The following is a 25,714-nucleotide window of genomic DNA, read 5'->3' as shown; positions in this document are numbered from 1 at the left end:
AGGCAATTTTTGTGTGTCATCCGAAGAAAGATTGATGCCTTTTAGTGCCAGACTTTATCGTAGCTGCACAGGACACACTTGAAGGAAGCCCAGAAGAAGCAGGGTGAGAGAAGGTCTTGATGGCATTCATCCGTGTCATGTCCTTTGGTTTACGGCTTGGAAAACAGAACCTAATGCTGGTCTTCTGTGTGGTCTTCCTTGTCAGCCTCACTCTATCACTGTTAAAAAAGACAGGAAACAGGTGAATGATAGAGCTTTAAGAATGGATATATCTGCCTTGGTTTCTCATTTTCCCCATGCTTAAGCTTGGTTTCTCCTGAACTTTGACAATCTCATGGCCTCCAATATCATCTGTATGCCGATGATACACAATTATATCTTTCTTCTCCGGATCTTTCTCCTGATGTTCACGATCGTATCTCGGCATGTCTCTCAGATATCTCAGCTTGGTTGCTTCATCGTCGTTTGAAACTTAATATGGTAAAGACTGAATTGCTTGTTTTTCCTCCTAAACCTTCTCCTCATCTCTCATTCTCTCTTACTGTCAATGATGTTACGCTTACTCCAGTCAAGGAAGCTCATAGTCTTGGCTTTATATTTGATTCCTCGCTCTCCTTTATTCTTCATATTGAGGCAGTAGCTAAATCCTGTCGTTTTTTCCTGTATAATATTGCCAGGATTCGATCATTTTTGTCTGTCTCTTCTGCCAAGACTCTTGTTCATGCATTGGTTATTCCTCGGTTGGACTACTGCAACCTTCTTCTCACTGGCCTTCCTTCTTCTCACATCAGTCCGTTGGTTTCTGTTCACCACTCTGCTGCTAAGATCATCTTCTTGGCTCGCCGCTCTAACCATGTTACTCCACTTCTGAAATCCCTTCATTGGCTTCCAATTCACTTCAGAATCAAATATAAACTTCTCCTGTTGACCTACAAAGCTTTTCACTGTCTAGCTCCTGCCTATCTCACCTCTCTCATCTCACACTATTGCCCCGCTCGTGCTCTTCGCTCCTCTGATGCCATGTTTCTCGCCTGCCCAAGGGTCTCTACTTCCCTTGCTCGGCTTCGTCCATTTTCTTCTGCTGCCCCTTATGCCTGGAATGCTCTTCCAGAACATTTGAGAACTACAAGTTCAATCGCAGCTTTTAAAGCTCAGCTAAAAACTTTTCTTTTTCCTAAAGCTTTTAAAACTTGATTTTGTTCTGACTTTATACTGTTTGTTTTACCCTACCCTGTGCCTGTTTACCCTACCCTGTGCCTGTTTGCATTCTCTTCCCCTCCTTATTGTTTTATTATGATTTTATTAGAATGTAAGACTATGCGGCAGGGTCTTGCTATTTACTGTTTTACTCTGTACAGCACCATGTACATTGATGGTGCTATATAAATAAATAAATAATAATAATAATAATAATAATGTCTTTGCTTAAAGTTTGCATTTTTCTTTGTGTACATTTCCCCTTATCAATGCGTATTTGTACACAAATTTGCTTATAAACAAATTTTGCTGGCAATTTTCCTAATATTTATTTATTTATTGCATTTATATTCTGCCTTTTTCCTCTAAGGAACACAAGGCGGCATACATAATCTCCCTCCTCCTCCTCTCCATTTTATCCTCACAACAACCCTGTGAGGTAGGTTGGGCTGAGAGTCTGGGATTGGCCCAAAGTCACCCAGTGGGTTTCCATAGCCAAATGAGGACTAGAACCCGGATCTCCTGACTCCCAGTCCAACACTTTAGTCACTACACCACACTGGCTCTCTAATATAATGGATATTTAATATTATTTAATATTATTTTCAAAGATATATGCATTTTCTGTGCAATTTTCTCTAATATACATACTTTTGCATACATTTTTTAAACTAGAGATTTCGATTGCAAAATCTGGAGAAGTGTGGATGTTGGAAGATAACTGAATGTTGGTTTGTGTATTAGTCCAAAAGTGAGAAACTATTAAGATTAACATGCAACCCACCCCATCCCTACTTTTGGGTGTATAAAGTGATTTCGCTTTTCCTCCTTATAACCTTTACAATGACCTTGAAATCTGGGTCGTTATTATTACCCTGCTCCTACTGCAGATGTGGGAGGCTCTGGCCTAATTTAACAGCAGGTTGTCTTATGTCAATCTTTCAGCCTCTGGATCATATCAGGTAAGGAAGATTCCTGTCTTGAATACAGGCACCTGAATGAGTAAGACAACGTATCCCACATGTTGCTTCCCAAGTTCTCAGGTAGTGAAGTCTTTCCCTGCAGTCCTTTAATGGGAGGTGATCAGGATTGAATTTAGGACCATTTTTTATTTATTTATAAATTGTATTTATACATTTATGAGTCACCCCAAGGAGCCCTCTTAATTGTAAGATGATTTCTGCATGCCAAGCAGCTGTTCTGCCATGTTGCAATAAACGTTTCATCTGGAAACACCCAAAGAGTTTGATTAAGTATGACAGCTTTGTATGTTCCTAATGTCACCAAGCAAAGGTGGCTCTTCAAACAACAATCCTGTTCAGGCAGTTACTGCTGTAGCAAAGGTTACTGAAGACTAAAGGGAAGTAATTTTCATTGTCAGGTAGACTTTATTAGCAGTACTTTTATTTTTAAACAATGATCAGTTCTGTTCCATTATTTGTTCTGACCTTTGGGTTCGGCTGTGTTCAAAGTCTGGGAAGGATTTCTGCATCTTGGAACAGTGGTAACAGGTTTTTCAAAATTGTTCAACATTGGAGCTCCTATGGAAAAATGCAAGTGTGTGTGTGTGTGTGTGTGTGAGAGAGAGAGAGAGAGAGAGAGAGAGAGATAAAATACAGAAACTGGAAACAAAACACTATTCCAATTTTTAAATGTGTAATTTTACAATTGTACCAAAACAGTGCTAAACAATTCATATAAGTGTTCAGGTATTTGTTTTTGCTGCTCTCAGGGAACGTTTCTTTTCATTTTTGAATGTACATTTGATGCTTGTTTTCCTAGAAAAATACAGAAAAGGTAGCAGGAAACTTCTGCTCACCTGGCATTCAGGATTCTTGAAGAATTCTTCCACTTTCTGGAAAAAACTGGGACTTGCAACTAAATGCTGCTGTTCAGTTTCATCCACTCCACCCTTTTCCTTCTCTGACCTGGGGCCCATCCACACAGGCTCTTTACACCTAAGTAAATGCGCAGATTTGCATTTTAGGACACATGACGCTGCCGTCCATTCGCAGCAGTGCTGTGTTTTTAACCTGATAATGCGCAATTTAACACGACTTTTGAGCAACCCTCGAATGTGCACTGCATTAAACTGATGTGTCATCGGGGGACTTAAATCGCCTTTTGACATGTAGGCATATCTTCCAGGGCAGAACAAAGTCATTGGCCGAGCTCCTGCCTTCCCACCTATCACATCCTCCTCTGGCTCCCTCATTCCTTCACGCCCTTACGGTTTTTTAATTCTATGATTCTCCGGAGCTTACATTAAATATGAAAACAACCCGGGGGATAGGCAGCCAGAGACAGGAGATGTGTTGTTTTCAATGCTCTGCTTCCCCCATCTCGTATCCTCCTGTGCTGCCTCGTTCCTTTCCCCGGCTCGTTCCTTTCCTCGGCTCGTTCCTTTCCCCTGCTCGTTCCTTTCCCCGGCTCGTTCCTTTCCCCAGCTCGTTCCTTTCCCCGGCTCGTTCCTTTCCCCCACTCGTTCCTTTCCCCGGCTCGTTCCTTTCCCCGGCTCATTCCTTTCCCCGGCTCGTTCCTTTCCCTGGCTTTTTCCTTTCCCCCACTCGTTCCTTTCCCTCGCTTGCTGTTGATGCTGCATTGTGGTGCTCATTGCGTAGATTCTAATCTACGAAAATTCAGCTTTATATTTAATGATGAGCATTCCCGTTGTTGTATATATGGGGGCCTGGTTTTCTTTTTTCCCCAGTCACCACTCTGTGGCCATTCAGGGCTGGCCTTAGGGTTGGGCAAGCTGGTCAGTCACCCAGCATCCCAAGCTGAGGGGGTGTCAAGCTGAGTTCAGTGGCTGCGTTTTTTGAATGTGCTGTCTGCAGTGAGGTAGGGTGGCAAAAAACAAGTGTCTGCAACTTCTTTTTCTCAAGGTTCTGAGTGTTATTTGGATACTAACTACAAGGGCTTGTCTATACGCTCTATATACCCTTTTGTGGCTGCGCAGTTGCGCCCCATTGTTTATATAATGCAGCCACCAACCTGCAGCCACATTATGCTATTCCCTGTGAAACTGCACTTTTGGGATCCCCGTGTAGGTTAGGTGCAGGAATGCAGGGCACAGGGCAGGCTTGACAAGCCTAGTAATGGCCACCAGATACACTGCTACAGGTTTCCAATTTGCACAGAGTTGCCAGAAAACTAGCAAAAAAAAAAAGGGTTTTTTGGGTGGATTTTGGTCCCTCAATATTTGCTGCCCATTACCATCATCTGACAACAGCACTGTGATTTTTCCTCCTCCCACCCTGCTCACTCCGTCCATATAATCCTATCAATGAATAGGCAAAGCGGTGGCATATAGATGACCCCCCAAAATGATCTTCCTTCAATTAGCTTGAAAGTACGTTTCTTTTTCAATGTCCACTTTGAAATCACTTGAGTGGAACAGAGCTTTACTTTGAGGCAACATTAACCGAGCATGTAGCGCCTCAGAATAGTCCATATATATGCAATACTTCTCGTATATGCCTCTAACTTTGTACACATATGCATGGGTCCTTGTAGGGAGCAGCAGCAGCAGGCCCCCCAACATCACGCATGCATTGCACCGGATTCATAAATCCTCTCAGTGGCCCTGCAAAACTGATTCATAAATCCTCTCAGTGGCCCTGCACAAATCCTTCCTCTGCATGGCAATTGTCATGTCTAACCCTACTGCCCCTGTTTTGGGAGAAGATGTTTCAGGTAATCAATCAGAATCAGATTCAGAACTAGAAGACGCAGTGCCAGACACCAGCCAGCCTGTACCAGTGGGGGAGGAAGCTCTCACAGGCAATTCCCCAGCTGGGAGTCAGCCCTCTCCAGAGCTTATCTCCTCAAGGCAAAATCCTACACACTCAGTGGGTAGTGAAGTTTCTTCCGGAGGTGAGCGTCCTGACAAGCTAGCTGATGCTAGGGTCCGCCGGAAGCTCAAACACACGGCATGGAAGAAAGGCATGAGAAAGTCAGTTCGATTACTTCAGAACCTGCCTCCCCACCAGGTGGCTTGAAGTTACGGGCGTTTGTGAAGTGGCTTCCTATTCGTCTTGAACAGACAATTGTCTTGCTTAGTTTGCATAGTTTTGCTAGGGGGACGTTTCCAAGAGGTTAGACTCTATTCTGGTAGAAGAGACGTTTGTTGCTTAATAAAAGCTTTGTAGATTACTTAGCGAGCCTCGTCATTTGCCTCCCATCGAAAGCAGGAGTCTTCTGAGAAACACGACAGCAATTAAGTTTAGAAAGAATATTTTCCATTGATTTTGGATGATCTGGGGGAGGGGTGCAAATTGTAAATAAATCTTTGTAATTATTTCTATGTTTGCATATCTATATCTACATATATATGTCCTGTTTAGAGGGGCTTGGACTTCGATAGGGAATAATGGTCTGAAGTTGAAATCCCCCAAAGTCCAGATCAGTCAAGGAGAAATCAAGTAGCATGATCAAGTCAGTCCAAGGTAAGAGCCAGGAATCATAGAGTCATAGAATAGCAGAGTTGGAAGGGACCTACAAGGCCATCGAGTCCAACCCCCTGCTCAATGCAGGAATCCACCCTAAAGCATCCCTGACAGATGGTTGTCCAGCTGCCTCTTGAAGGCCTCTAGAGTGGGACAGCCCACAACCTCCCTAAGTAACTGATTCCATTGTCGTACTGCTCTAACAGTCAGGAAGTTTTTCCTGATCTCCAACCGGAATCTGGCTTCCTTTAACTTGAGCCCGTTATTCCGTGTCCTGCACTCTGGGAGGATCGAGAAGAGATCCTGGCCCTCCCCTGTGTGACAACCTTTTAAGTATTTGAAGAGTGCTATCATGTCTCCCCTCCATCTTCTCTTCTCTAAGCTAAACAGGCCCATTTCTTTCAGTCTCTCTTCATAGGGCTTTGTTTCCAGACCCGTGATCATGCTGGTTGCCCTCCTCTGAACACATTCTCAGAGCAAAGTATCATCATCATCATCATCATCATTTCATTTCGATACCATACAAGGATTTAGTATGAAGAGAGCACAAGGGCAGCCCAAGCTTATTTACAGTAATCATGTCAGAGGGTCTTTGTCAAAGGTCTACTTGTAAGTAGGGCCTTGATCTTAAGTGGAAACTTAAGAGCCAGGACAGAATCCAGCAGAGGCACATTGTGCAAGCTTCCCTGAATATATATATTTTCTTTAGAGGCAGACCTCTGGACTACATACAGCTCTTTAGATGCTGCTAGTTTGAACAGCAGGCCATACAAAGGAATGGAGACTTGGCCGGGTGGGGGTGGGGGCATGTATAGTGGAATGTCAATGACAAGGAGCTCTTGAATTAACCACAGTTCTGTGGGGGAACTGTTTTCCAGAAACCAAGCTAGATTGCAAGGACTAGCAAAATGCCGGGAACTAAGTCGGTTACTAGAAACAAAGAATCTCTCAGGAATGTGAGTATTGCTGCTTGGTTAATGTGTCTAGTGAAGGTGGAGTTGTCTCCTGTGGATATATTGGGTAGTTCTTTTGACTCAATATATGAACCCCCCACACACACACCATTTTGCCCGTAGTCCTGGTATGGTGGCCATGTGTCTTATTTTTCAAAGGACTCCTTTATTTGAAGGACCATTCAGTTCCCATATGAGGGAACCGTTGGGATTGTTTAGTTTGGAAAAAAGGAGGCTGAGGGGAGACATGATAGAGGTGTGCCAAATCATGCATGGTGCTGAGAATGTGGATAGAGAGACACTTTTCTCCCCCTCTCAAAATACTAGAACCCGGGGTCATTCCATGAAGCTGATTGGTGGGAGATCCAGAACAAATAAAAGGAAGTACTTCTTCGCATAGCGCATAGTTAAATTATGGAATTCACTACCACAAGATGTAGTGGTGGCCACCAATTTGGATGAATTTAAAAGGGGGTTGGATAAATTCCTTTAGGAGAAGGCTATCAGTGGCTACTAGTCCTGATGGCTAAGTGCAACCAGTAAGCCTATGTGCACCAGCTGCTGGAGAACATGGGTGGGAGGGTGCTGTTGCACCATGTCCTGCTTTGTTGGTGCCTGGTCGACAGCTGGTTGGCCACTGTGTGAACAGAGTGCTGGACTAGATGGACCCTCGGTCTGATCCAGCAGGGCTCTTCTTATGTTCTTATGTTCTCAAGTCTGGTTTGAAGATAAAGAACTGTAAGAAGGGATGGTCAGGGCCTTGAAGTTTTCCATCCATAGTTATCACCTGGACACCAAACTAAGGCCCTGGTCACATGTAACAACAACCCATTGGTTTAAAAACATGGGTGCACTGCCCATACGAGTGGGTGCACTGCCTGCAGCATGCATGCCTCTTCTGCTTTGCAGCCAGATGCATCATTGGCTCCATCATAGGTTGTGCAGCGTGACCTGTGAAGCCGGACTGCTGGGTTGTTTAAGGGCTAACCCAACAACAAAACCGCTCATCCCTGACAACCCTCTGGTTTGTAAACCGATGGGTTGCTCTTACATGCAAACCAGGTCTCTTGATCGGTCTTCCAACGATGGTGAGATGTATTGCATTTTTATTAAAATTTATTGTATTTCTAAAGTTACATCTGTTCATAGAAATTAGCCTGGGCACATTACATGCAAATCTTTATCCTCTTTTATCCTCTTTTTTGGCAATGTATTTCCTCATTTTGGGTCTTGTGTAAATGGCCACCACCTTGGATTCCTCTCCCACAATCACTCCTGGCCTCTAAAGCCTCTTTGTCTCTCCACCTTCTGTGTGCACCACAACACACACCTCATTTCTTGTCTCTTGATCCTGTATGAGGATCTTCCTTTTGTCGCACTTGGCTCAACTAACATAGAAGCTGTGCTACATTGTTAACATGCTAGCAGTGATCCTGTAATGAGTTTTGAGTTTGGCCTGGATCTGGAACATCTGGAGGTCTTTTCCAAAGCCATGAATCCGTGATTGCAACAACAAAAGGGTGTTATGGATTAAAGTTGGTCAATTCTGCTGGATACATCTGGCCTGGTCACCTCTATTATTTAGTACATATTTGAATTGGAGGCCTTCGCCCACTTTGATTTGCCCAGATTATGCATGGACTTCCCTCTGAGTGTTAACCAAATGGAAGATAGCATGTCTTTTTGTCCTCTGCCTGTTGGCAGTGGGCAAGTTGAGGAACATTTTTGTAATTATGGTAGTTGGAGAGATGCAGACAAGACTGGGCTAAAGGTGAACGAGCTCAGCTGGAGCTGTGGAGGTATCTTTAGTATGCACAAAGATAACCCAATGGGCAAGCAGTGTTACTGCTCTGAATCTCCACTTTTGCTCAACCCACGCATATATGTAAATAAACCTTAGCCCACACGAATACCACAAGCCTGCAATGACCTCACTCCGAGGAAACAAAATCCTGGGTAATGCTTGCACCCCTAGAGTTCACACCGCTTGGAACACTGGAATGGGACTGAAAGCTCCTGCAGACAAGGGGGAAATAGTGTTCCCTTACCTTTGGCTCTGAAACTGCATCTCTTCCACAATGAGCTGCAATTACATGGAGGAAGGCAGCAGGAAGAGAAGGGACCACATGGCCCACTCACTTTAGTGGGGCAGCACCCTCTTGTGGGAGCTTTATAGTGAAACCTCTCCTACACAGGGCAGGAAATCGCGACAAATAACGTTATAGCCCAGAAGAGTCGCGTTTATTGAAGATTATTTTATAACGAAAAATGGCGGAAGGAGCGGGAGACGTGCAGGAATCATAGAATCACAGAGGAACATGTCGTCATCAAAATGACCTGCAAAGATCCTTGAGTGGCCAGTCATGAGCGTGCTTTAAAACGCTGAAGAAGCTCTGAGTTTCCTGGAAGAGGAATTATGAGTTGGTGTGCCTAAGCCTGCCACTGTTGATGTCTATTTTGGAACTAGTGATATCCCCTACTGTAGTATTATTTATATTATCTCTTTTCTCACTCGTGGTGGTTTTTCTAGATGTGGGCGCAAAAGAGACATGCTCTGGTGCTTAGAGAATTCTTATATATATTTTTTAAAATTTGTATCCAAAGGTGCTCAATGTTTCGAACAGGGAGTCCTTCAACAGGAGCTATAACAATTCAAAATAAACACGTTAAAATAGAAAACCGGAAAGAGGAATCACACTCAGAAACTAAGTTACATTCTTTGAAAAATTGTTTTGTGAACCACAACTAATCTAGTACAACAAGCTAGCAACCTAGCATTCAGAAAGAGTATAAAACACCCTGCAAAAATTAGCCATGGTACAAAATGGACTAAAGGCTTGTTGCAGTCACTTCTCTCTAGCACTTCTTAGCTTGATTCAACTCTGGTTTATCAATGAGAAACTAAGCTAAAAATGTGTCAGTATACCTCTGGAATATTAGCCATGTAAACAAGACCATGGTCAGTAGCAAGCTTACTCCCACATAAATGAATATAGGATTGCAGACTTTTCATATGTGTTCAACTTACTCTAGCAAGTGCAAGCCCCTCTTGTCAAGGAGAACTATGCACTAACAAGAACCTGTGTGTCTATGAGGAGAGGAAAAATGCACCAAACAGCGTTGGCACAAAAGAGACACGTTCTGGTGCTTAGAGAATTCTTATAAAAATAAATTATGTGTATCCAAAGGTGTTCAACGTTTCGGACAGGGATTCCTTCATCAGGAGCTAAAACAATTCAAAATAAACACGTTAAAATAGAAAAGAGGAAAGAGCAACCACACCCAGAAACTAAGTTACATTCTTTGAAAAATTGTTTTGTGAACCACAACTATTCTTGTATAGAAGATTTGTTGTTAACAGAAAAGTGCATGGAAAATGTCCAGCCTTTGTACCTTGTCAATCCTACAGGGTAGGTATTATAGCTTCTTATTCATAATGAACAGATATTATAGTCCAAAAGTCAGGTTTCTTTCTTTTCCACATCATTGCTTCACACATTAAAGATAGCAAGTACCCTTTTTTTAATATATACAAACACTGGAATTTATATCTTACAGATAACATATCTTATACTAATAACAAACTGTGATAATACACTTATACTTAACACAAACTACGATAATCCAGGCACAAGGAAATCTAACCTGAAAAAAAGTTAATGAGCTGCCAAAGAGCTACTGTAATGCAAAGGTTTTTCAGATTGCAGTCTGCAGTTTATACTACTGCAGTTTTCAGCGTTCTGTGCTGGAGCTACGTTTGTAAATTTTAAAGAGCCGTGTTGGTAAGTCAAGGTCTTGTGTACCCTCTCCTGCCTAATTAGACAGGACCAGTTGTTTAAAGGAACCTGAATCAGTTGCGATTCTGACTTTACTTCGTTCCATTGGCACGGATTTCTAAGTGTGATGGAACAAGTATAATATTTAACCCTTAAACAACTGTAATATCTGTTCATTATGAATAACAAGCTATAATACCTACCCTGTAGGATTGACAAGGTACAAAGGCTGGAAATTTTCCATGTACTTTTCTGTTAACAACAAATCTTCTATACAAGAATAGTTGTGGTTCACAAAACAATTTTTCATAGAATGTAACTTAGTTTCTGGGTGTGGTTGCTCTTATCTCTTTCCTATTTTAGCGTGTTTATTTTGAATTGTTATAGCTCCTGATGAAGGACTCCCCAACGTCTGAAACGTTGAGCACCTTTGGATACATATATATATATATATATATATATATATATATTAGGGGTGTGCACGGACCCCCCGCTCCGCTTCACTTGCAGATCCGCCATTTTTCGGAGCGGGTCGCTCCGCCCCGCCCCCGCTCCGCCCACTTCCGCTCCGCTCCGCTCGGAGCTCCGGATCCGGATCCGGAGCTCCGTTTTTGCCCCCCCATAGGGTTGCATTGAAAGCTAAAAAAGTAAACAACTTTTTTTCCGTTGAAGTTAGAAACCTCACGTTTGGCACCATGACACCTCATGGGCGTATACACACACACGCCAAGTTTCAAGGCAATCCCATCATCCCCTGATTTTTGGCGAATTTTTGAAAATCGGGCACCCCACACACAACATCCCTGCGAGGTGGGCAGGGGAGGAGGGAGGGAAGGCAGGCAGGCATGCAGCTGGCATTTCTGGGGGCATAAGGAAGGGAGCCAAGGATAAGCCAGTAATGCATATAAAATGGAATAAATCAATCAATAAACAAAGGAGGGGTGGAATTAAAAGCAGCAGTGTTGCTCAATAAACAGCAAGAAGAATTAAAAAAAAAAGGCTATATCTGTCTTTTACCAGCAATAGGGGGACGTGCCCGGGGGAGGGGGAAGTAGCTGCCAGTTCAAGACAGCCACCAACAGCTCTGAGAAGAAGTAAAACGCTCACTTCAACTCATAACAGGCATTGCTCCACCACTGAAAAGTGACCATTCACTTCAACTCATGATAGGCATTGCTCCACCGTTTTACTCTCTTTGGAAGGCTCTATGGCCTTCCAGTGCAGGAGAGAGTGGGGGCACGTCCACGATGAGATGCCCTAGGGGAGCTCATCCCCTTGCACCACATCGATTCAGTTGTTCACCAAGGTTAGGGTGGGGAGCAGTGCTGTGTTTTCTATCTCTTATTCTTGGCTTAGTATATGATTTCAGGTTGTGTTTGTGCATTTGGTGGGGCTACTGTGTTAAAAAACACGGGGAAAAGCCCGTTCAGATGAAGAAAGAGAAGTTTCCCAGAATCCCAAGTTACCTGTTTTGCCTATGCCCTCCTCCAACTTTGGGATCATCATGACCGGGAGCTGACTCTGCCCCTCAGCCCTTTGAAAAAGGTATTTTTCCCGCCGATTTTTAAAAAACTTCTAGCCCGCGACCCGTACGATGCAGAAAGTTGAGAGTGGTCTCAAAATGACCCCCATCCACGACTCTCTGTGCACAAGAATTTTCAGAACGATAGCTTAAACCCCCCCCCAGTTATCCCCGATTCTTTCCCTCAATGCAATCCTATGGGCGAAAAGCCGAAACGCCGTTTGAGCCCCGCGGTTGACCCGATTTTTAAAAAAATATTGCACGTGAACCACAGCACGCAGAAAGTTGAGAGTGGTCTCAAAATGACCCCCATCCACGACTCTCTGTGCACAAGAATTTTCAGAACGATAGCTTAACCCCCCCCCCAGTTATCCCCGATTCTTTCCCTCAATGCAATCCTATGGGCGAAAAGCCGAAACGCCGTTTGAGCCCCGCGGTTGACCCGATTTTTAAAAAATTATTGCACGTGAACCACAGCACGCAGAGAGGTGAGAGTGGTCTCAAAATGACCCCCATCCACGACTCTCTGTGCACAAGAATTTCCAGAACGATAGCTTCAAAAACAATGTAGTTATGCGCGATTATTTGCCGCAATGCAATCCTATGGCGAAATGTTTTCAAGATGGCGACCGGAGCGCTCCGACTGAACTCGGAGCTCCGAAAAATGGTCGCTTCTCTTCGCCTTGCTTCTAGGGGGTCCGCGGTCCGCTCCTACTCCGCCTCTGGGTAAGGCGGAGCAGGCCAATCCGCTACTGCTTCTACGCTCCTAATCGGAGCGGAGCACATCCCTAATATATATATGAATTCTCTAAGCACCAGAGCTTGTCTCATTTGCGCCAACGCTATTTGGTGCATTCCCCCCCCCCCCCCAGACACACCTGGTTTTTCTAGATGGACATGATGGGCTTTGCCAGGTCATGCTGTCTTTTACTGATTCAGGAATTTCCTGACAATTGAGCATGTTTTAAGTAGGACTGCTTTCCGGATGTTGGTGTGGATGTATTTTGGTAGCCCCAGATTCAGAAGGCTTTCTGTATAGTTTTTTGATGTGATGTCAGTGTCACAGATTATTATCATCATCATCATCATCATCATCATCATCTCTAGCATATTTGTAACACAAAGAACAAGCAAGCAACCTCGGAAGGGATTTTTCAATTGGTCAATGTAATATTTCTACAAATATTGTTTGGATGAATGCTGGATGGAGTTTTGCTCCCTCTCTCTCTCCCTCTCTCTCTCTCTCCACCCCCATTGCTGGCAGTGTTCAGTTTCGCAAGACAGCGAATGAGGAGGAGCAGGTTCCTGTGATCAAAAAGTGGAAACTCCAGATGGAAGACGGAATGATACTGGAGCATCTGCTGCTCACAAAGGAATGTCCCTGGGAAGCCAACGCCACAGCAGTGGCTCAGTACAGGTAACACCATGTACTCCCCTGCTCAGAAAGACACCTGCAAAGATGGGCTGCAATCTCAGGGACCGATACAGCCCCTGCTTCGGAGCTGCAGGATGTAGAACTCCTTGAGTGTGTTCCCACAAGAGCAGGCATAGCCTTCAAAGGAGGAGTACACACACTGTATGTCCCAGAGGTCAGGGTTGGATGATGCTTGCCTTTTTCCCATGAGAGAATAAATTGCCATTGCCAAGGTATACCTAACCCTGCTCCCTTCCCCTGGCAGGGCAGAACTCGGGCTATGTTGCAATGCTTCCTTCTGGCTGGTGGTAACCCAGGACAATGCACCACTAGGATCCAGTATAACCTTCGATGGGAACAAAGGACAGAAGGTGCTGGTGAATGCGCATCTGTTTGATTTGCTGCCAAAGGTGAGGAAATGTATTTATTTTTGCTTTTGGTGGTGGGGAAATAATAATAATAATAATAATAATAATAATAATAATAATAATAATAATAATAAATAATTGTATCCCGCCTTTCCCCCCCAATACTGGGCCTCAAGGCGTCTTTATAAAATTAAAAGATACACAATGAAAACATATAAATAGAAATATACAAAAGTTAAAAATATAATTACATGTGCTTCAATATTAAAACGTTTAAAATGCACCAACAGTTATGTCACTCCTAAAGTGGCCCTGTTTGCACCGGCAGCGAAAAAGATTAGGAAGAGAGAATTAGATAAAATTGCTATATAAACTGCCACAGAGACTCAGAGTGCTGAGCGAAATGAGAGCTTTAGTCACAGTAAATTTAAGGTTGTCTGTATGGTTCTCTTGGTTATTTGAAATTGTGTACTTTTATAGTTGTATGCTTTTCTGTGGATGTATTTGTCATGGCCTTCAACTAGCAGAATAAACTGATGATGATGATGATGATGATGATGATGATGATGAACATTTAAAATGAAAATAACAATTTTTAAAAAGTCCAGTGTATGAACAGAGGGCCAGACTATTCAACAAAGGGCTGCCGGAACACATTTTTTTTTGCTTGCCTCCGAAAGCAACCAACAGAGCAAGGGCCATAGCTCAGTAGTACAGCACATGCCTAAAGTGTCCATTTACATATGGACAACAACAACAAAAGGGGGGAATGCATCACCCCAACAGAAGACAAAAGTGGATACAGTAAAGGATTTGCATAAAATGTGCATCTGCAAAATTATATGTATAGATGCAGAGGTATAAACAATTGCCCTATTTTGATTAAAACTGCCATACATCTCACCATATTGAGATGTAAGCCTGTGTGCACCAGTTGCTGGGGAACATGGGTGGGAGGGTGCTGTTGCACCATGTCCTGCTTTGTGGCTCCCTGGTCGACAGCTGGTTGGCCACTGTGTGAACAGAGCGCTGGACCAGGTGGACCTTTGTTCTGATCAAGCAAAGCACTTCTTAGGTTCTTATAGGCTCATTGCCTGTTCTGGATGGGGTGCTCATCTGGGGTCATGTTCCTGGTGATTCCACATGGACTTATATTTATTTATTTACTACATTTTTATACTGCCCAATAGCTGAAGCTTTCTGGGCGGTTCACAAAAACCGCCCAGACAGCGGTTATGGTCCAACTAGAGCCCACCAGGAGAAGAGCCTTCAGTGTGGTGGCCCCCTTCCTATGGAAATCTCTGCCTTTGGAGGTCAGGCAGGCACCAACGTTGTATTGTTTCTGGGGCCTCCTGAAAATGTTGTTTCAGGAAGCTTTCCCTGTGATTTTCTCAAAACATTGTTCTTTTAAAAACTGTACTTTTTAATATGGTGTTTTCAATTCTGTTTTTATCCCTTTCTATTTGTTGTTCACTGCTCTGAAATCTTTTGGATGGGGAGCAGAATATAAATATTGTAAATAAATAAATAAATACATCAGTAATCCTTGCCAATCTATTGCAGATCACACAGATATTTACTAGTAGATTTTATTTATTTATTTATTTTATTACATTTATATACCGCCCCACAGCCGAAGCTCTCTGGGCAGTTTACAACAATTAAAAATAGTAAACATTAAAAGTATACAAAATTTAAAAACCACCAAAAACATAAAAACAGTATAAAAACAACAGTTTTTAGATCCTGATCTGCTTTTTACTCACCCCTACTATAGAGTGCATCCTTCATGCCACATGCATTGCTGCAACAATTCTTTTTTGTTCCAACTTCTTCCTGGTTCTTTTTTCTTTTTTCCTTGGAAAGCAGATGTTTGATGTTCTCACACATGTAATATATGGCCCTGTTTCAAAGACATCTATAAATCCATTTCCTGCTTCCTTTGGAGTTTTATCTTTTTCTTAAGAAATCATTAATGGCTTATTGTTTTACCACATCGTTTTTAAGCCTGTGTAAATGCACTAAATGTAATTTCACTCCTTAAAGTCAAGATGAATCATAATACACACATATCCCACCCAATACTCGGTTAATCAGCCATAACTTTAGAAATATTGTATACAATTTGAACTTATTAGTATTGTCTGGAACAAGAATTCAGTTCCTTTAATTTTCTTCCCAGTGTATTTCAGTAATGAACAGCACATTTTCTTAATCTACAAAAAACTGATTAGGAGTTTTATTGATATATTAAATAGGGCGACCATATGGAAAGGACGACAGGGTGCCTGTATCTTTAACAGTTGTATTGAAAGGGGAATTTCAGCAAGTGTCATTGGTATGCATGCAGCACCTGGTGAAATTTCCTCTTCATCACAACAGTAAAAGCTGCAGAGCTATACTAGAGTGACCAAATATAAAAGAAGGCAGGGGTTCTCTGCAAATAGTGATTCATGATGGGGCTCTGAAAATAATTGCTGTTCAACTCCATAGCAATGAAAGGATGCCTCCATGTACCTACACAGCTTCAGATCAAGAGGCACCCACCCTTTCTCAGTTGTGCTCCTTCGTAGTTGCAAAGCTTTGAATCAACAGCCTTTCCCCTGTCGACTCAAAGCTTCGCAACTGTCTCTAGTATTGGAGGTAGCATATAGCCACCAGGATTAGTAGCCATTGATACCCTTTTCCTCCAGGAATTGGCCGTCCCCTTTAAAGCCATCCAAAGTGGTGGCCATCACTGCATCTTGTGGTAGCAAATTCCATAGTTTAGTTATGTACTTTGTGAAGAAGTCCTTCCTTTTATCTGTCCTGAATCTTCCACCAATCAGCTTCATGGGATGACCCCAGGTTCCAGTATTATAAGAGAGGGAGAAAAATGTTTCCCCATCTACTTTCTCCATACCATGCATAATATTGTACACAATTCCAGCTGTTTTAACCTTCCCTCACAGGGAAGTCGTTCCAGCTCCTTGATCATTCTAGTTGCCCTCATGTCGCCTCATTCCCTCAGCGGCCCAGATCAGGATCACTGGTTTCCCCACTGCCATTAGCAGTGGGCCTGCAAAAATCTTGGCTGCTTTGGGGTCACTAGGAGAGAGAAGAGGCTAAACCATCATAACCCTATGAACCCCTTTGGGATCATTGTTCTGGGCTGCTATTAACAGCATCCTTTCCCCTGCAATCCAGCCGATCAAAGAGAGCAACTTGCATGTGATCTACAAGTTGTGCACCCACAATCAAGTCCAATATGCTGTTTTCTACAATGGCCTGCCTAATGCATCCAAAAACCCAACAAGAGGGGCATGATTGCAAAAGCTCTCTCCCACAGTTGACCTACAGGTACTCTTATTAGGAAGTCCAGTGCCTCTGAACCTGGGGGTTCTAATTAGCTATCATAATTAATAGCCATAGATATTGGCTATATCTATATCTGTATCATAATTAATACCCATACCTATCTTCCTGGAATTTAGATCTATCCTGAAAATAGATCTATCCTGATGTTTTGGATGTCAACTACCAGCATTCCTGATCACTCACCATGCTGGCAGGGCCTCCTATGAGTTGAACTCCAAACATCTGGAGATCTACATTCTGTCCACCCTTGCTCTAGAACAGCCTTCTCTAACCTGGTGTATTCCAGATGTGTTGGACTACAACACTCAGCATTAGAAGATACTTTAAAAAGGGGGCGGGGAGAGAAATATGTGGTCCTAAGTTGTTCATCATCAGTTTTCCTCAACTCCTCAGTCACCAATGCATATTATATTCTCCATCCTGTCCCCATGGTTTATCTTTTTTTTTTGGAGAATGAGAATTTCACTTGTACTTTCTGCCTCCTTAGGGAGGATGTGGCGTTAAGGCTGGTGAGCCTTAGCTTACAATTTCCTTGCTTTTTGGTACTTGGTTGAAGGTTGTATAGCCTTAACATTGTTTTGTAAACCATAGGTTTTTTATTTAATGAATAATTTCACTCCTTTCTCCATAGCATGCTTCATTTTTAAAAAATTCTGTCATGGCTCCCTTATTTTGGTTGCCCTTTTCTGCAACTTTTCTAGCTCTGCAATATTCATTTCAAAATGTATTAAACATTTACTTATTTATTTATTTATTACATTTCTATACCGCCCAATAGCCGGAGCTCTCTGGGCGGTTCACAAAAATTAAAAACATTCAAAGTATAAAACAACAGTATAAAACCATAATATAAAATACAATATAAAAGCTCAACCAGATAAAAACAGCAGCAATGCAAAATTACAAATTTAAAACACCAAGTTAAAATTTATTTATAGACTGTTAAAATGCTGGGAGAATAAAAAGGTCTTCACCTGGCGTCTAAAAGCATATAACATAGGTGCCAGTGAACCTCCTTAGGGAGCTCATTCCACAGCCGGGGTGCCACAGCAGAGAAGGCCCTCCTCCTGGAATTTATTTAAACAACATTAAACAAATTGTAGAATGTAAATTACCGGAGGATATAGTGGTAGTTATGCGTGATAGAACTTGGATGATAATGAAAATGTGTCCAACTTGTTGAAAAAAGCCAAGATCCTTATTGCCTTTGACTGGAAGAAATCCATTGCTCTGGCTGACTGGGATTGGTTTTATCGAATGTGGGACATTGTGATTTATGTTAAAACTCAACATCCATTTGGAACAGATTCGTAAAAAGATGAAGTGTGTTAGAATTTTAGTAATTTGAATGATTTTATGTATAAAATGCAATGTTTCTTTGGTATATTTTAATTTTTTTTTTAACAAATTAAATTAAGTTTTAAATTCAGGTCTCCCTTTCCCTCACCCCCAAAACCCAATATCTAGAGATCACCCTTCTCGGACATTCCGTATCGGCACTGTGCAGTGGTGGGCAATGGTGGAATCCTACAAAACAGCCGCTGTGGGCAGGAAATTGATCAAGCTGATTTAGTAGTCAGGTAACTCTTTATTTCTATGAGGGGGATGGGCAGCACTTCAGGTGGATGGGATCACAGCAGTGTGGGCTGGTGGCTCCTATTCTGGTGAGGCAGTGAATCCATTCTAGGTTTCAGTCCGAACCAGCCAGAACTCTAAGAGCTTCATCCGACGTACCCGTTTCCCTCGAATTATCCCTATAGCATGAAGCGTTGTTGCTGTTAGCTAAATCACACCCTGGTTGATGGCATTCCTAAGATCCTTTGCATACCAGGAAAAGTGTTTAAGGGGGAAATGTAAAAAATGGTAAAAAATCAACAGATGACCCAATCCAATTCAAATTTGGTATGCTGAAAGCCCTCCGTAATACCTATCACTGTGCCGATTTTGATGTCTTTATCTTTAAAACTTACGCAGATGTAAGCATTTGTTTAATTTGCAGTTTAAAAAAATCAAATCCTGCTCCTGAGCCCCCAGTGGCCGCTCAGAGAACAACAAAAGATTCGCTCTTAAAGGGGTACAAAATACGACGCTTCTTTTGGCTAAGAAGCACAATTAAAACAGGATGCATGGGAGTGTTTCACAGTAAAAGCAGATTATAAGATGGAAAACTTTGGAGTCCTTTGCACGCAATTCACAGTGATTGCATAGTATAACGCTGGTGTGATGAAGCTTTAAAGGAGCTATCCAAAGTGTTGAACCCATTTTTGGAGATAGGGTTCAGCACCTACTTAATTGCTTCTAATAGGGTGACCATATGAAAAGGAGGACAGGGCTCCTGTATCTTTAACAGTTGCATAGTAAAGGGAATTTCTGCAGTTGTCATTTGTACATATGGAGAACCTGGTGAAATTTCCTCTTCATCTTCACAGTTAAAGCTGCAGGAGCTATACTAGTGTGACCATTTTAAAAGAGCGCAGGGCACCTGCAGCTTTAATGTTGTGATGAAGAGGAAATTTCACCAGGTTCTCCATATATACAAATGACACCTGCAGAAATTCCCTTTTCAATACAACTGTTAAAGATACAGGAGCCCTGTCCTCCTTTTCATATGGTCAGCCTAGCTTCTAACATATTTGTCTTATATATTGGTGCTCTTTTCTCTTGACACTCACATCCTCCCACCTGTTGGTCAAGGAATAGCACAAGTTTAAGGAGGTTCCTCAGGCAAGTTGTCTGTTATCATTGCTTTCCAGTAGGAAAAAAAAACTTTGCTAAATACAGACTTGTGGCTTTATTCTCACCAACTATATGTTATCAGGTGAAAATATACATCTTCCTGATCACTCAAAGGGGCATGGTGGCCTATCTCAAAGTACATAAAAATCCTAATTAGGAAGGTAATAATTTTATTTACCTCATAATAATCTATGATTTTTTCAGACTTTTGGGTAACCATAAAGGAATATTTATTTGCCTTTACTCTATACTTTAGCACTTACTCTCCCATGGGTGTCAGAGTGCAGAGTGTCTTCTATGACATCAGTCCTTTTCCAGCTTCATTGGCTGCCAGTCCAGGTCCAGGCCCAATTCAAAGTGCTGGTATTAACATTTAAAGCCCTAAATGGCTTGGGGCCAGGCTATCTGAAGGAATGCCTCCTCCCATATGTACCTGCCCAGACCCTAAGGTCATCCTCAGGGGTCCTTCTCCGTGAGCCCCTGCCAAAGGAAGTGAAGCAGGTGGCTACCAGGAGGAGGGCCTTCTCTGCTGTGGCACCCCAGCTGTGGAATGAGCTCCCTAAGGAGGTTCGCTTGGCACCTACATTATATGCTTTTAGACACCAGGTGAAGACCTTTTTATTCTCCCAGCATTTTAACAGTCTATAAATAAATTTTAAGTTGGTGTTTTAAATATGTAATTTTGCATTGCTGCTGTTTTTATCTGGTTGAGCTTTTATATTGTATTTTATATTATGGTTTTATGCTGTTTTTTATACTTTGAATGGTTTTAATTTTTGTGAACCGCCCAGAGAGCTCCGGCTATTGGGTGGTATAGAAATGTAATAAATAAATAAATAAATAGATTTACGTATCGTTCGGTTTACTGATGAAGCTTTGAAACGGATAACACATTCCGGAGTTGCCGTCTTCATTCTATTCTAGCTGTATTTGCCTGTTACTGATGTTTAATGTTATCCAGTTGTATTTGCTTGTTATTGATGTTTGAGTTACTAATGAGTGATTGTTAATTAGTGTGCTATTTTACCCATTTTTTATTGGTTCATGCATATCCACTTTGTTCATTATTGATAGTTACATTAGTTAATTATTTGCTTTTGGTTCTGCCTATCCAGTAGGAACTCACACTGAGCAAATACAGATTTGTTGTCATTCGGATTTATATCCTGTATAGACATTGTATACTTTGTTTATTCACATTGTTAAATTCGTTTATTGTTAAACAGCTTGACTGTTTCTTCATTTATCACTTGCATACATCATCCACGTTCACGGTTACCCTTTTAGGTCCTTTCCTTTTGCTTGTTGGATCTCTCTAAAACTGAAACTGGGGACTGTTTATTTACTCCATATTAGTGTATATCCCACTTTTTCTTTGGGAAGCTCATAGCACCTTAGATAGGATTCATCTGTAGATTCCCATCGAGTCACTGATAAGGCTGAGAACATTGCTGCTTCCATTCTTGGGCCATTTAGAATTACAGAGGCACTGCTTTTCCACAAACAGCTGGAAGCAGAATTAAAATGGTGTTTCCATAAGGCAGCTTTGCAAAATGGGACTTACATCTGAGTAAGTACACTACAATTTTGCATGTGGGGCTGATCGTTGGCGAACTCTTTGAGGTCTTTTACACCTACACTTTTGCCTTTGTATTATCTCCCTTCGTTTCAATACCGTGTGAAGCCCTGATCACTTACACCTGCGCGCTTTTAGGGTTCATGCATCTTTACACCTCTCGTCCCCTGTGACTCGCTATTGCATTCGCCCATGGATCTCCTTCGTACCTCCCCCTACATTTTATTGGTTGTTGGTGGTTGGACAACTCCCCGCCCCCCTGCATTGACTGTGATAGACATGGGGCTATGAGGTGTTTCTCTGCTTTTTCCTCCACAGTAGCTTCTCTTGTTGCTGAACAGTTTTGGGAGAGCAAGGATTTCTCTCCCTCCCCTAAGTAGTTTTGTGGATATCCCCTGTAAGTCATTAAGTGCCCTCCTATACATCTTTACTCGGAAGAAAGTCCCAGTTTGTTCCATTCTGCCTTTAAATAAATAAATTACCCACTTACTTGAGAGTAAGCCCTGCTGAGCACAACTAGGCTTACTTCTGAGTAGACTTGCCTAAGCCTGCCCCCACAAACGTAATAAATGAAACTGTCCCTACTAGGATCAGGGCCAGATCTTAGGAGAAAGAGAAAGAGCACCAATCCCAGGCAGAATTAGGAGCACTGAATACTGCCTGGGATCAGGCTGGTAGGAAGAAAGGAAAGGTGTGTGTGTGTGTGTGTGTGTAGAGAGAGAGAGAATCCCACTTCAGTAAAGTGCCCACCTGGATGGAAAGAGACATGGGGCTCTCGCTTCCCCGCCGCTTGACTCAAGGTTGCCTCACCACCTCCCCTTGATGCAAAACAGACACCCCCACCTGGAATAAGAAAAGAAGCCGCACTTCCAACCGCAATCACAGCAGGACATGGTCAACGTCATTTGAATACTTTGCATGCAATGCACCATGACAGCAGACTATAACACTGGTGTGATGAAGGTTTTACAATGCCCAAATTCCAAGTATGTTTACTCAGATGTTCTGCAAAGGTCCTGTTTCCCCCTGCTACTGGAGAATAATCCCCCTTAATTAGTGGTTTCCGCTTAGTTCCATTGTTTTAAAACATCTTTGGGGCTCCTGCCCATGTAATCTATTTGTTCCTGCTAATTTGTGGCCTTGGCATTCCTGAATCAGCACATAACTAGTCAGTTTAGGTTCCATGCAGGTGCTGGGGATTAAATTGCTGGTTTCTTTTTTGTAGCCAGAGCAATTGCAAATTTTAGATATTGGTTAATAACCAATTGCTCTAACTGCAAAGATCAAAACAGTGATTAACGCCAGCACTAACCCACTCCATGTGTGTTTGAGGAAACAAGAACTGATTAAGAAGTGATTTAGGAATGGTGCACCCAACCATGAGAATCAGAAGCAACTTAGTACAGAGATAGAACCCACATACAAAGAAAGTGGCAGAAAGGAAGCTGTTAATTAGAGAGATTTCAGCTTTGAAAAATAATAATAGTGCTTTGTAAGTCCACAATGGACAGACTAGCACTGTGACTGGGTTTTAGTTTAAAAAGAAAAGAAAAGAAAAGAAAAGAAGAAACCATCATAAATCAGGCTATAAAAATGATGGGAAAACAACAACCCTAAAATGCAATTGCTTGACAGTAATGCTATCTGGAATCCCCACGAAAACTGGGTAAACAAATGATGCCTGTTCTAGAAAGGCTTTTTAACAACATACTAGCAGATTCACCCACTTTTTTTTGTTTTTGTACAGAGGATCCAAAATAGGAACAGAGGAATTACATCAGAGTTGATGCTGTCCTTGACACTTGTTTTCTGCCTCCTCCAAATCCAGGTTCAATTTGCCTCCCATGAATTTCTCTGACGATGTGGGAACCACGACAGGAGTAGTGACCATCAACCCCAGCATACTTCAGTTTAGGTAAGGAGATGAATGGGGAAAATGCAGACATTTGCTTACCCTGCCTGATATAGCTGGGTTGTTTAGGTCAGTGTGATAACAATAAAGTAAGGTCAATTGATAAAACTAAGGTTTATCCCGGGATCGTCCCGGGGTCATCCCTGTTCATGTAAGTGACACACAGGATATCCTGGGAGCAGGCAGGGATGATCCCGGGACGATCCCGGGATGAACCTTATGTCTAGCTAAGGCCTAAGAAATAGTAATCCTACCTACAAGTGTTTCTTCTCCATGAAAAAACAGGCATACCCAAACCTGTTGGTAAAAACCTGGTTGATTTGCAGTAGATTGGTGTTTCTGATGCCCCCACTCCTACAATGACAAGAGGAAGACTTTCTACTAACAATTAAGTACATTCCTCATGCCCAAAGGTTACCTAAAATATGCCTCCATGCGTTTCTTATTTTCTGAATGTACCTTCCTTATCCTTTCCTTTTTGTGCAGATACAAGAACTTGCAGGCCCGGAGGAAGCCTTTTGCAGATGCTCTACAGCCATACAGGGACGCCCTCTTCCTCATCCCAGCTTTCTCTTTTGTGGGCCAGAGTGATCTCAGCTACCGTGCTTTGTACACCATGGAGGACTTTGGCTTAATGCAACAAGCCTTCTTCCTGAATCCACACTACCTGAGCACCCTAAGTGACTACTGGAAGAAAGAAGGCTTGAAGCCGCAGCGCCTTTCCTCCGGCTTCATGCTCCTCAGCATGACTTTGGAGTTCTGTGAGCACATCACTCTCTACGGCTTCTGGCCCTTCCTGCATGACCTGGCTGACCAGCCCATCCCTCATCATTATTATGACAATGTGTTGCCCAGGGCTGGCGTTCATGCCATGCCCAATGAATTCTCACATTATCTCCGCATGTATGCAAAAGGTGTGCTGCGGTTACGACTTGGCAAGTGTCAGTGAGAGATGTGTGTGAGAGGGAGAATCATCTGAACCATGGACAGACAGGACAGAGTAGGAGCTACACTAGGATGCTCTTTTTATGAGGCACAACTGTGCCGGTATTTTTAAAAAATTGCACTTGCTGCTCTTGGAGCACATGTCAATAAATTCATTGCAGAACAGTTAATACAAAACATCAATATGTCTCCTGTGATCTCCTTCCAAAGGGAACCAATCTATGGCAAGTGCTGTGGCCCCAGAATGCCTTACCACACAGAAAAGTGACGTGCAATCTAAGGCCATAGCCTTAGACGGGGCTTTATCCCAGGGCGATCCCCGGGATCGTCCCTGTGCATTCACATGACGCACAGGGGATCCCGGGATCAGGGAGGAATGATCCCTCCCTTGCCCCAGGATCTCGCCCTACACTTTAGGACCGCTTTTTCCGCGGTCTTGGGGTAAGCCCGAGACTGCGGAACATGTGTGCGGGCATTGTTCCTACTACAAAGCCTATTATTGGCATGTGGCTAGTAATGCTGGTTCATCTCGAAGTTATAAAGAATAAATGGACGACTTAATTTCTTGTGAGATTCTATAGGAAATCTTGCTGGCCGGCGTTGGTGACATAATGTGGGGCAGGACCGGTACCGCCATATCCTCCAACACCTTACTGCTGCTCTTTGCCACCCAGCATCTGTTGCCTGAGGCAGCTGCCTCTGGTAATTATGAGTGTTATGAAAGGCCAGCAAATTGATAGTTATTTAATTTATTGGTTTTACTGCCAGGTAGAGCGGCTTATGGGACAGTCTCTTCAGGTGTAGAGTGACCCTATGAAAAGGAGGACAGGGCTCCTGTATCTTTAACAGTTGTATTGAAAAGGGAATTTCAGCAGGTATCATTTGTATATATGGGGAACCTGGTGAAATTTCCTCTTCATAACAGTTAAAGCTGCAGGTGTCCTGCCTTCTTTTAAACCTGGTCACTCTAGTATAGCTCCTGCAGCTTTAACTGTTGTGATGAAGAGGAAATTTCACCAGGTTCTCCATATATACAAATGACACCTGCTGAAATTCCCCTTTCAATACACTGTTAAAGATACAGGAGCCCTGTCCTCCTTTTCATAGGGTCACCCTATTCAGGTGCCAAAACAATAACTTGAAGTGTTGGGTCAAACGTCTCACCTTGACAGAGGTAGGGGAAAGAAACAACCAGTGGACAAGATGTTGGGGAATGCAGAACAACAACAAAAACACAAAAGTTAGGGTTTACTTAATAAGGAGGGGTGGAAAAAAGAAGAGCAACTCTGACAGGCATGCAATTTAAAGTACGGTTCTAAACAGCAAAATAGGAGTGCAGATAAATCTAATGTGGGAGATGGACTACAACCAGTAGGGTGAGTGACCATATGAAAAGGAGGACAGGGCTCATGTATCTTTAACGGTTGCCAAGAAAAGGGAATTTCTGCAGGTGTCATTTGTATATATGTCACACCTAGTGAAATTTCCTCTTCATCACAACAATTAAAGC

General features: G+C 42.6%; 1 protein-coding gene across 1 annotated transcript; it reads left to right on the top strand.

Annotated features, from left to right (window-relative positions):
• Positions 1-5,626: 5,626 nt before the first annotated feature.
• LOC134405837 (alpha-2,8-sialyltransferase 8F-like) lies at positions 5,627-24,208 on the top strand. The gene is made up of 7 exons (XM_063137090.1): positions 5,627-5,634; positions 6,524-6,601; positions 13,161-13,313; positions 13,576-13,720; positions 18,503-18,615; positions 23,176-23,262; positions 23,746-24,208. Exons 1-7 carry the CDS (start codon positions 5,627-5,629, stop codon positions 24,206-24,208), a joined length of 1,047 nt encoding a protein of 348 aa, XP_062993160.1.
• Positions 24,209-25,714: the final 1,506 nt, after the last annotated feature.

Source organism: Elgaria multicarinata, chromosome 11 (assembly GCF_023053635.1).
Source record: "Elgaria multicarinata webbii isolate HBS135686 ecotype San Diego chromosome 11, rElgMul1.1.pri, whole genome shotgun sequence".
Lineage (NCBI taxonomy): Eukaryota > Metazoa > Chordata > Lepidosauria > Squamata > Anguidae > Elgaria > Elgaria multicarinata.
The sequence above is the reverse complement of the archived record's forward strand: the minus strand, read 5'-3'. Positions and strand labels throughout refer to the sequence as shown.

Excerpts from the sequence above, each read along its gene's own strand:
- LOC134405837 (XM_063137090.1), top strand. Across the intron at positions 13,721-18,502 it reads TGTTTGATTTGCTGCCAAAG|AGATCACCCTTCTCGGACAT; the intron begins GTGAGGAAATGT and ends CCCAATATCTAG. Across the intron at positions 18,616-23,175 it reads CAAGCTGATTTAGTAGTCAG|GTTCAATTTGCCTCCCATGA; the intron begins GTAACTCTTTAT and ends CTCCAAATCCAG.